Source organism: Strigops habroptila, chromosome Z (genome assembly GCF_004027225.2).
Source record: "Strigops habroptila isolate Jane chromosome Z, bStrHab1.2.pri, whole genome shotgun sequence".
In the NCBI taxonomy this organism is placed as follows: domain Eukaryota; kingdom Metazoa; phylum Chordata; class Aves; order Psittaciformes; family Psittacidae; genus Strigops; species Strigops habroptila.
In genome coordinates, this window is record NC_044302.2 from 68,505,458 (window position 1) to 68,517,886 (window position 12,429).

Sequence of the window (12,429 nt, forward strand, 5' to 3'; positions counted from 1 at the left end):
TGGGGTTAAATCAGACTGTACAAACAAGTGGTCAGGGTACTAAAAATTTACAAGAAACTGAAGGAATGTTGATGCTTTACTAGCTTGAAATTCTTAAGATCTTATGAAATTTAATTAAATCAATACCATTGCCTATTCTTTGGGACATTGGTTCAGTTACTTTGGAGGGCTGTAGAAATTAGAGTCTTATAAGGATTTCAATAGGACTTGTTCAATATCAGAACTATGCTTTTCTTATAAGTTTATAAAAATGAATGATGAAGATTAATTGGAACAGAGGGTATAAGGAAGTTTTCTAATTTTTTTTCCGTATTAAATTTTGTTCCTTTTTTCCACTGAAATGCCTTCAGAATGATTACTTTTTTTGTGTGAAGAAATAAAACCTCAGCCTTCATATGTTTCTATGTTGATTTCCTGGCATAGTTACTTGTTATAGCAGGAAGAGTAAAGAGGCACCTGCCATGTGTTTTCATCTGAACTTTTCCCCCACACATCCAATGGCAAAGAAAAAATGGATTTAACAGAAAGCCACTCTTCTGTTATCCCATTTTCAGGTATATTTAATCTGGACAATTGTCCACTCCTCCACTTTCACATTATTTGGATGCTCAAACCCTTTTATCAGTATCTACTGAGTCCAGCCGTAAAAAAGTCTGATAACAAAGGATCCTATATAGCAAGTGTTTATTATGTGCATATGGATCAAAGGTGCCTGGAATTCATATTGAGACCTGACCTGTTGAAGGAGGGAGTCTCATTGGTACATAGCTAATTTTCTGAGCATGTGTGCTCTTAATAGTATTCAAAGGTGAATTCAAGCTGCCGCCTGCAATGAACTGCAATTGTAAGAAATGGATAGTTTTTGTGTGGTTATTTTTCTTGCCCCCGATAGTTGCTCAATGCCTTATATCAATTTTCTTTCTTTTTTTTTCCCCAGGATTAACAAACCTTAAAAGCACTCTGAGGACACATTCATCATTTTGTCAGGCTTGATCAATGAATTTTATAAAAACCCAAGGATATTTTGAAAGGCTCCTGTCCAAATTTCAGTCAATGGGAGCCCCTTAATAGAAAACATGTGGTACATTGTTACCTGCGACTAACATTTTGGTCCTTCATCATATGGTGGAAATCTGACGGTGGAGAAAGAGAAGACTATTTCTGGAACATTTTCACTGGTGGAAAAGAACTGTCTTCCCCTCATAATATGAAGCCCATTGAGAAAAGCTGGTTGTTTCTACTGCTGCCTATGTTGCTAAGAGTTGTATCCTCCTCCTTTGTTAGTGTTAACCTTGGGGTGAAAGTGATGAAGGGACAGTCTGTCTTCCTGTCAGAAGATGATCTCAAGTTTTCCATCCCCAGAGAGAAGGACGCCTGCAAAGTAGAAGTGGTGATCAATGAGCCAATAACACAGAGGGTTGGGAAACTAACTCCACAGGTATTTGGGCTCTGTGTGTGCTGCTCTGAGTGTCCATGTGTGCACAGGTGTGGGAGAAACTAGAAAGAGCTGCTTTATTGATTTTTTTCTGGTAATGACCAAAAGGCATGAAACAGAATGGTTGTGAAATTCAGCCTTATTCTAAAAGTAGCCAGCTGACAGAGAACTGTGCCCCTGAAATCCAAAAGCTGACTTCAGTAACAAGAGTGCCTAAGGGTGAGTTTGGTCAGAGTCTCCTTTCACAAGCAGAGAATGGGTATTTCAAACCTTTCAGTTAGGAGGCATCCTCCAGTCTCTAAGCTGCTTGTTTTTCCACCATGAGGGTAACCAGCGCCTCTCGGATAATGCGTAGCCTGCTAGAGCATTTCGCATTTCAGTCACGCAGCCATTACTTAGGGAGCAATTAAGAAAAAAAAATCGTCACATACAATAAGCACATTGTGTACACCGTTGCTTGCTTTGCAACAGCTAAATTGCTAGCAGATGGTGAATACACGAAAAAATCCCCAACTGTTTCCGTTAAAATTTGAAGATTGTAGGAATAAATAAATGTATGTCACATATCACCATTCTGCTACTCATTTGCCTTACAAATCTCCCCACCTGAGCCATAGCAGGAAGGAACCAAAAGTAATTGACATGAAGATGTGACAGTAGAGATAGAAGATGAATGGTTTTAATGAATCATAACCAAAGAGGTTTTGCCTATTTTCAGAAAGATTTGTCTGTTGTGCCATGCAGCATACACTCCTATATGTTTGGATATGTATATTGTTTTAAACATCCTCTCTGAGGTTTCTGGTGGTCTCTGTGAAGGCCGATGCAGGAGCACCAGTCTCAACATATTTTTCAAAGCTTCTGGCTCGGTCATTGACATTATTTTTGCATACAACTGACAAGCTGAACTAGCATCAGAGGGAGCAGAGGCATGCTAGGGAAAACAGAAGGCAATGAGCAGGGCAGTGTGTGATCTTCTCTAGAGGCTGTCTCCAAGCAGTGCAGTGTGCCTGCTGAGACTAACCCAGGGCTTGCTCTCTGTCAGCACGAGGGCTCTGGTCATAGTCCCCCTGCTCCACTTCCTCAGTCTAGTTTGGCCCATGAGGAGAAAAAGAGAGACTCAGGTCTCTCAAAAGAGAGACTCATTGCCGGAAAACCTCTTTGGTAGGCAAGCTGCATGGCTGAGAAAGTGACGTTGCTTTTGATTTCTGCCTCAGCATCTATATGCATCAGCACCCAGCTATTTTGAAAAAGCCACTTTGTCCTTTGTAAACTGACATGCTTCTAGCAAGCGGTCAGAGGCAGTTTTCTGGAGACCCTAGGACGTGTATTTACACGCCTTATTTTACAAAATACCTAGGGACCTGGGGACTTTCCCCACTCCCAACCCTACCTGTGTTAAGTGTCCACCCATCCAGAGCCCCAGTGAGAGCCCAGACAGCTGCGTGTGGCTCTTGGAGGCTGCAGGCCTCCCTGCAGGAGGGGTGAGCTCTGATGGGCTCGTGGCCCTGGGGTGCCTGGCCGGAGGGGCGCTGTGGCTGCTGGTGATGCCTGGGATACCTCCCCTGGAAGGCTCCTGGCCTGAGTGCTATCCTGCTAGGAAAGGTGCCTTCTCCTCCTTCTCTCCGCAGCCATGGGGAGGTGGGAGTGCCAGAGATACACCACAGCAGTGTGCCCCAGGGAGACTGCCAGCGAGACAGGCAGTGTGGTTATCTTAAATTTTATTTCCTTGCTGGAAAAGAACAAGACAGCATTTGTAAGTTGAGGGCTTCTGTTTTAAACGACAAAATCTTGAGCCAAACACTGAAAAGCTCTGCATGAGCTTTCACCATTCCTGAAAAAAGGTGCCAGAGTCTGGCCCGCCCTGTGCCACTCACGCTCTTTCTACCGGGAAATTCTACATTGTCTCTGATCTGATCTCTTTTACTGCCATTAAAGTGAGTAATGTACTAGGAATGTATGACAATTTAATTATAAATTGTAATTGAAAAGCAGTTGAAGTGGAAAAAAACAAAGCTCGACAGTAATTAGGAAAAGATTTAGAAACCCTTTGTCTTACCCAGTGAATTTATAGACAATTAGAGTTGCCTGTTCATATAAAAGGAAAACACATTAGAAAACATAAAACAGATGTTTCTTCTTGCAAAGCAGATTTTGTCTTATATATATATAAAATGACTGTCAGTCAGTGGTAGCAGACTTTTGTGGAAAGGTCCTTGATTTTCCATCTCCTTATTATCAATTAAGAGGTGGAACTAATAATATTTTAGAAAGAAAGAAATTAATTCTTTGATATCATAAACCATCTCCTCTGCTGTAGGCAGTCCCCTCTGACATGAACATCATCTCAACAGTATCTCATTGTCAGGTCCACACCAGACCTACATGTCACCAAAACCCTATTGACTTTGAGGGCTCTATACTGATTTACATGAGTGAAGAATCTCATCTTCAGTAAAACACTAAACTCCTGGAAGCTATAATATGAGTGACTTTTGTATATAGCGTACTTTTTTTTTTTCTTTAGGCTTACACACCACCTAACTACTTCTTTTAATTTTCTTTCTTTTTTTTTTTGTAAGATATCACTTATGGCTACCTAATTAATTACTTGAGTGTTACCTTCTTTTATGTTAGCTTGTACTAAGAAAGAAGAGACGTTAAGTAAGAACAAGACAATTTTGTTGTTTGTTAAACACTGAAAAGTAACATATTTCTGTGACATTTGAAAATAATACACAACAGAACAGCCACAATATTGTCAAAACCTTCATCATATGAGAGCAATTTTGATTTCCACAAACTGTTCCTGTCCTTCCTTTCTAAGCAGTCCAAACAAATACAATCAATCATACTTTCCGTAACACCCTATATTATAGATTATTCCAAGATTATTTTAGCCAGTAGGAAGAGTGGTAAATCTGTGTATATGGATATGATAATCAACTAATTCATCACTTCTTAAAAAAAGAAAGACTTTGTACAGTGTGTTTCTTGATAAAAGTTAAAAGCAGGCAATACATTTTAAAATCACTAGGAGTATAAAACCATTACCACATAGTTTGAGCAGCTGAGAATAACTTCAAAGGAAGTGGACCAGCCAGTAATAATGGAAGCTGATCAACTCCAGTTATTTTTCCATTATAGAAAGACACAAGCTCTAATTCTGTGTAATTGCTGGAAAGAAACAGAGGTCACTAGGTCTTATACACTTTAGTGTAAATCCACAAAGCGGTCATGATGTGCTTCAGTTAACTATACATTAACTAATTAAAGTATTTAATTTAATGAGAAATTAAAGTATTACTTTATTTTTACACTGAAAGTCAGAACATCCGAAGAATTCCTCTATGCACTGCACCTCCAGTCAACATTTCAGAACCTAACTAAAATCCCCCTGCCATTTCACCACCCTCCAAATTGGCTGGGGAGATGTAGGTAATTCAAGCCAGGCACTTCAACCTCATGATTCTTTTGGTGCATTTTAAGCAATGACTGGCAGTAAGAAATGACCTCTTCTTTCTGAAAAACAACACAAAACAAAAATTGGTTTGTCAGTCAGCAGTATATTTATATTAATCTGTGTTAGTAATGGCCTCATTATGTCTGTTACTGAATACTGAACAAATTTTACTTTAGTCCATAGATGTCCTTAGAATCATATATGAATACTGCCCATAAAGAACACATTTAGTTTCACAGTGAGACACTCAGGAAATGCAATTATTTTCTGCCTTCTTGCTGACAAGAATATTCCCTGTCTCACTATAGATATAAAATATGTGTATACTCCATCTACGCATGGGCTATGTAGGGGTTCCCTGTTATCACAAGGATAACATAGACATGGTTTTATCAATGCGAGGAGCTTTCAGCTGTTAAAGTTCTATAAAGAAATATACCTACCTGGGAACTGTAATTTGCCAGACTTGCAAACTGGTGTGTGTGGACATGAAAATTATGTGCCCCAGAATCCAAATCCTTTCTCCAAAGAATGGTGTGTCAGAACTCTCTAAAGCAATCTTTTTTCCATTTGGGAAAGGCATTTTTACTCATTGACTTACTTGTGCAAGTCAACAAACCATTAAATAAAACAACTAGACTGAAAGAAGTGTCTGGTTTAGATGGCTAAACGGTGTCCAGACAGCTTTGTAAATTTGGCCTGTATCAGGTATGTCTCTTAGCCTTTTCTGAATTAGGTGGTGGGCAGAGTATAGAAATTCTGCTTGCTTTTATGCTGTGGGATTACACTGACATTGGGGCTGGATGTTGGTATGGCATGGAGATGACATCTGATCTGGTAAAAGGCTACCAGTACAAAGTCATTATTCCAAAAAAATGTAACAAATCTGAGCTAGCAAGGTTTCCAACAGAGAAACATCACCAGATAATACTTTTGTAGTCCAACGGTACCGGCCATAAAGCAGGATTTACTATCTAATCAAGCTACTGCCACGAGCAACTTTAAAAGCTAATAAGTCTAACAGTAAGCTGTAGGAATTTGCTGCCTTTTCAGATCCACTGAAGTTGTACTACTGAATACAACTGCATCCATGTGTGAGCTCAAACTAGTGGTTGCACTGGAGGAGGGACTCGGCAGCCTGCAACAAACACATTTATATGCCCATTCCTTTTCTAATTGCAGAGTGCCAGCAGCCCCATGTTAAAGTGGTTACTCTGACTCTCACTGGGAGACCACAGAATGGGTGAATACCTATTCATAAACTACAGATTAAAAATTTCCTTAGTCTGATGCATTTCTGACAGTTGGAGAGAGGTGAAATGGAAGCTGTGAAGTTAGCATCCTTGACAGTGCTGTATTTGTCTATTCTTTCTCCTTCACAGGTTTTTGATTGTCACTTCCTTCCTAATGAAGTCAGATACACCCACAATGGCTGTCCAATTTTAGATGAAGATGCAGTCATGCTCAGGCTGTACAGGTAAGCAGTGGTGGGAGATCACAATTCACTGTTACCAGGAGCACAGCTGCCTTTGGGAAGAGCAAGCAGTTCACTTTTCACGGTAAAAGCATGCTCTGCTGTACTTGTTGTATCTACTTAGATCCAGTAGCAGCATCATTAGTCTACAAACGACCAGCTGTTTACAGAAACATTTCTCACAGTGTATTTCAGATACATTCAAATAATATGTTTGGTAATATTAATAGATATTATGTATTGCTTATTACAGAAAAACAGAGATTTTTCTTTTCATTATTGAAAGTGACAACAGAACTTTCAGAGCATTGTAAGTTCTGTCTTGTCCTGCTGATAGTGACACAGACCCTTGCATATATGCAGCAACCAACCTCTTGCTTCACACAGACATCCTTTTTACGAGTATGAGGATGTCGGCAGCAGGGTCTGGCACCTCATGGTCTCTGGTGATCTGGGGTTTGAGGGCACATGAGAGAAAGTGGGTAACGTAATTCAGTTTACAAGGTGAGGTCAACACCAAATTCACAGAGTGACAGAAGACGGGATGAAGCATAATTCATTTCCTTCTATCACCTTCAGGTTTACAGAAACCGAAACGTTTGTAGAGACATTCACCCTTCGTGTGCAGTTACTTGAGCCAGACTGTAACATCATCAAAATGCGTGCCCATGCCCTGGAGGTCCCTGAGTACTATGGTCTGTCCAGGGCGATTGACAAGAACATCCTCACTTTTGACTATGACAGGAAGATAAATCTGGATTGCACCATTTCCATAGTCTCTTCGGAAACCCACCTGCCTGCTCATGGGCAGCTCATCGCTGGGGAAGAGCAGCAAGAGCAGCTCCGTGGAGATCAGCCACAGAGCTTCTTCCCTGGCCATAGTATGATGTGCTTTAGTTGTTCATATTAGCGGGTTCAAAGAGACCCAGCACATTAAGTTTGCAGCAGTGGGTTGCTTCAGACATGCTGGGTAAGGGTGGGTCATGTGCAGTTTAATGAACAGCTTGAGCTATCGTATAAACCGAAAGGGCCATGAAGTTTGTGTGGGGCACAACACAGACCACAGATCTGGGTTAGTAGTTCCCAACTGGAATCTGGTTTTGGATCCTAGACACGTGGGCCAATGTGACGCTTTGGGAGTGCTGAGACTTGATAGAAACAGCACAGGGAGTTTTTGGAGGCAGCACCTACCCAAGAGACCAGGGGAGGCTGGAGCTTGAAGATGTCAGTTGAAAACAAAATCCTATAGGAAAAGTTAAGTCAGGAAAGGAGCCCTAATTCTCATCACCGGCTTTTTATCAGGGTTAGTTTAGCTATAGGGACAGGCTTCCCATATTAGTTCCTGCTCTGGTAACTGTTTTGCTTTTGCTTCCGCTTCCGCTTCCATTGGGTTACAGAGAACAGCCTGAGCCAGCAGTGCAGAAATGGGAGTTGCACACTGGGACTGGGAGTCATTCAGAATACAAAAATGAGCTGTGAAGAATTTCTGAGGATGGGGATTCGATATCGGCACCTTAACCCTCCCTCACCTGACACCGATTATATTCCCGTGAGGTTGGATCTTACAGACAGCAGGAGCAAAACTCTGCACAAGGTAAACTTTCAGACAACCTCACAACGTCTGATTGTCCTCCTGGCTTTCAAAACATTAAAGTTTGTTACTCCTTTTCACATTTGAAGAGAGATAGTGAGCCTGAAAGTTTTTTCAGTTCTTACATTGTTGCGAGCTGGGCAAATGAAATGCATCATCTCCATCCCTCAGGGCCTGGACCACTATGGGTACAGAGAAACATCTCTGGTTATTTACTGGCAGGCATAAGTCATTTAGCCTGAGAGCAGAATTAATTCTGGCATAATTCCACCTTTTTATACAGAATGATCTGCACTGAATTCAATACATATAGTAAGTTAAGAGCTGTATGAACATATTCAGTTAATAATCATTAATGACTCATGCATCTTTCTGTCAAGTAAAGTTATCCATTATACTCACATCAAATTAAGCAAGTTGTTTCAGCCCAAAATTAAAGACACAAGTAAGATTTATGAACCTGGAAGACCTTTTCCTGAGGCCTAAATATTTACTTTAGGAATTTTCTCATTAAAATGTTTCATTTTTTTTCTTTTAAAAATAATTATTGCTTTAACAATTACCCCAATTAGCTACATGAGCGTAATGCAAATTTAATGTATTTTGTTTGTTTCACTTCGTCCTTTTGTTTGACTAATTTTTTTCTTTTGTAGACTGAGTATGCATGGCTTCCTGTTCAGGTTAAAGGTGCTGTTCCCAATCAAACACCCAAAGCTGCCCCAATAGCAAAGTTCATCCTGGAAGTGGACCAATTTATTTTAACCACAATAACAACCACTACTGTCGATGTCGAAGACAATGAAACTCCAAAGTCTCTGCTTGTATTCAATATTACCAAGCCACCTCCACGGGGCTTCATCACTCATCTATCTGACCACACAAAACCTGTTGGCTCCTTCACGTGGAAAGATCTCAGTGACATGCTCATTGCTTATCAGCCTCCAAATGTTAGCCATACAGAAAGGAGGAATTACGAGGTAACAGTGTAGTGTATAGGCATTTTTAGGCATTTTCTGGGTTATATCTAAGTAGGATTCCAGGATTTTTTGGTTCTTCCTTCTTTTTTTTTTTTTGGCTTTTTTTTTTGTTTGTTTGTTTGTTTGTTTTGTTTTTTAATGAGAATAGGGAAATAACAATACCTGTAGATCCAACCAAGAGCCTTTGGAAGGATCAGTGGTGCTACTTCCACACAGTTTTTATTCCTGTGTGACAGTACTGATCTCTATGACCTGTGGAAAGGTGACATATTTGAAGCCATGATAGCCAGACCAGCTAACTGTCAGGATTGCCATTTGATCTCACAGCCTGCCTACGGTGGCAGTAGCAGTGTAGGGATAACAAAAAGGGGCTCCCAATAGCTTCTGCTGGGAGTAATAAAAGCATGTCATTAGCACAGAGAACATGATGCAAACAATGAGCACAGGCTGGTATCTGTGGGGTCTGGAGTAAGTGAGTAAACAAACAGTGCTGATTTATGAGACCAAGGCTATAGGAATACATTTACATTTTATGGGAGTGAAAAGAGCACCACTTCTATGTTTCCCATGTTGGCTGCTAGGTGTAGAGTGTTACTTCATTTTTTCAGTAACCAGTACTGGTAGATATTTTGTATAATTCAGCAGTGTGCCAGCACTCTCAGAAATAAGCAAAAGGAGATATAAAAGGAAGATAAATGAGTTAAAGGAGTATGTGAATATGCTGGTAGTTATAACTATCTGATAAGATAGTTAAGCAATATCACAAAAAAAAATAAAATGGTTGCTACTAAAGTAATGACAACAAAGAAACAAAATCAGAGCAAGGTAAGCTGGGGAAAGAGGGGACTCAAAAGCAGAGGAACAGTAACAGTAACTGGCACATGAGCCTCACAAAGATTGTCTCTTTTTAACCTTGGCTGTCACAGGAACCTTCTTTCTTTCTGTTTCCTTAGTATGGGGATCAGCCATCCTACCAAACCACCTGCTCCTTAAGTGCCTCTTCTCTGTTCTGCTTTCAGTGTGGTTTGACCGCAGGTTCAAAAATTTGACAATTCGAGAGTTTGACATTTTCTTCAACAAATAGTTTGTCTGTTTTCACAACAGGTGGAGTTTGAGGTTCATGACTTATACTTTGAAAGGAGTTTACCGATCACTGTGCATCTTTCCATCAGAACAACAGATACAAACACTCCTCGGGTTTCATGGAACACAGGTGAGATCTCTTTTCCTGAGTTTATTTTGCTACAGAATTTATAATGTTTTGGCACAGACATTTGACAAAGCTCTAAACTTCAGATTTACTCATGGAGCTTAAAGGCCATTAAACTAATGGCGTGTAAATCTATTCTTTCCCTTTATCCATTTTGGGGGGAACATGTTACAACAGCTTCAGGCTTTCCCATCTAGGGTGAAATGTACATTGATATTTAATCTTCAGAAGGCAAAGGTAGAAGATCAAACAAGTCTTGAAGTTAACATCAGAGTAAGTGTAGTCTCCTCACAATAGAAAAGGAAGGGAGCTGAAGAGAAGAAACTTCATGTCTCCCAGAGAAACCCTGCCTGAAATGATTGTCAGAGTAAAAAGAAGAGATACTGTCCTCTTTCATGAAGATCAACATATGTTTTCATACACCAGCTCATTAACGAAGCTCAGTGTCCGTTTTCAGGCATTGTGAGATTTCAAGAGCAGTGCTCCATTTTGTGCAAATATCCAGAAGTGTGCCTAACTAGTCTATCAGATCATTTGGAATCAGAATACATTATTTCTCTGAAAAAAAATCTTTAAAGACAATTGACTAAGGCAAGTATGCCATAATAAAAGCTGATACCAAGGTTTTACGCTGGCCTTGAAATGTCTGTCACAGGTAGGTATGTAGATGGATTTAAACATGCCTTTTTTCCTGACTGTAAATACCTTTAGAATGCTTCTAACTAGATGCTGCCCACCTTGAACGTTGCAGATGCTTTGGTGAAATAAAGCTCTGTTCTTTGCAGGTCTCAACCTCTTGGAAGGACAATCTCGACCAATCACATGGCAACACTTCCAAATTGTAGACAACGATGACATCCAGAATGTTCGCTTGGTCACAGTTGATGGCTTACAGCATGGGCGGCTCACGGTGAGAGGTAAATAGTTTCAACTTGAGGGCCTGGAAACATTCTCTAGTCCAACTGGATATGATAATGTGGCAGTCAATAAGATGCTGATAGAGTCTGTTTTATGTCACTCCTACTGAGGGCTGCCAGCCTAAGAGTCAGATTTACAAGAGAATAAAGGAACAGAAGGAAATACCTGGATGTACAGTAAGAAATTAAAAAAATTCACAAGCTCATAAAGAAAACCAGTTGCTTTACTTTTGCAAATAGTGTACTTGTGCTGTCCATATCATTAAATGGGAGATATATGCAAGTCTGGCATTTTGCCTACACACCACTTTCCTTTGAAAATTAAATTGGTTCTTAATTTCTCCACTGGAGGTGAGCTCTGCCCAGTGAGCTAATGCAGCTAGTAACATGCCTGGTGCTGACCTGTCTCACCAAGGCTAAATGAGAACGGATGCCTGAGACAGTGCTGTGATGCCACTGCAAAAACCAGACTAACACCAGCATGGCCATATATTGCTCTTGGTTCCTCAAAGGAAACAAGAAAACCTGGGGCATGAGAATGCATCTTCTGCAGGTTTCCCCTCCGGAGCAAAGAGCAAGACCAGCCTGAAGGAAAGCAGGAGGCACTTTCGGCTGCAGGCAGGCAGGCAGGGAGCTCTGCTCCCTCTGCTGACCGGCTTCCCAAGAATACAAAAGTATTGAAAAATTCAGTATTTAAACTTTTTCTTAACATACATTTACATCCCAACGCTAAAATTTTAAAGAAATTAGGCATGCTATCATTGAGCAGGCATGACCTAGGCAAAATGCAGTCACTGTATTGTAACTTCTTACATTTTTGCTTGAAGATGCTAAGGAATGAGGAGCGATTTTGATTTGCTGGCAAATACAGACAGCATACGGATATTGTTGCTATTTACTGAAAGCTTTAAGGTTTATTTCAAAAAGTGGCAATTAAATTAGACTTCTAATTCGTTAGTAATTTTGCTTTGAAATCTCATGAGTCAGCATAGTGCTGCTTTCTTTGGGAAAATGGTTAGGTTAAAAATGTCAGTCTGCTGTTGGCAGGGTAGAAAGATGCTGCCTCTGTCAATGCTGGATTTTTTGGTAGTTACATGTATTAATGCAAAGTGCATAGCCTAGAGACATATAGCAAGTATTTAAAAAAATAAGAAAGGTGGTATTTGGAATTTAATGGAAACAGAAGTTGTCCAGAAGTATGTTTCGTCTCAGGAAACTACTGCTGATCTGCAGGATCATCCTGCTGTAATGCTATCTTTTCTGGTGGTGAGGTAGTTATTTCTCTATCCTAAAGTTTGTCCACGCTTTTCAAGCAAGGAGCACAGAGAGTGGGTGGGTGTCCCAGCTGATGTTACACAGCAT

The 12,429-nt window shown here is 40.3% G+C and overlaps 1 protein-coding gene across 6 annotated transcripts in view; it reads left to right on the forward strand.

Moving 5' to 3' along the window:
- FREM1 (FRAS1 related extracellular matrix 1) overlaps window positions 1–12,429 on the forward strand; it is a 71,432-nt gene that overhangs the window by 12,838 nt on the left and 46,165 nt on the right. For all 6 annotated transcript variants that reach the window (XR_003989193.1, XM_030470342.1, XM_030470343.1 and 3 more), the window contains exons 2-8: window positions 938–1,438; window positions 6,281–6,375; window positions 6,952–7,253; window positions 7,770–7,966; window positions 8,617–8,940; window positions 10,045–10,153; window positions 10,936–11,067. Coding sequence is in view for 5 of the 6 variants with exons in the window: in XM_030470342.1 (XP_030326202.1) it covers window positions 1,208–1,438; window positions 6,281–6,375; window positions 6,952–7,253; window positions 7,770–7,966; window positions 8,617–8,940; window positions 10,045–10,153; window positions 10,936–11,067 (1,390 nt within the window). In the remaining variant the exon portion in view is untranslated. The remainder of the gene's footprint in view (window positions 1–937; window positions 1,439–6,280; window positions 6,376–6,951; window positions 7,254–7,769; window positions 7,967–8,616; window positions 8,941–10,044; window positions 10,154–10,935; window positions 11,068–12,429) is intronic.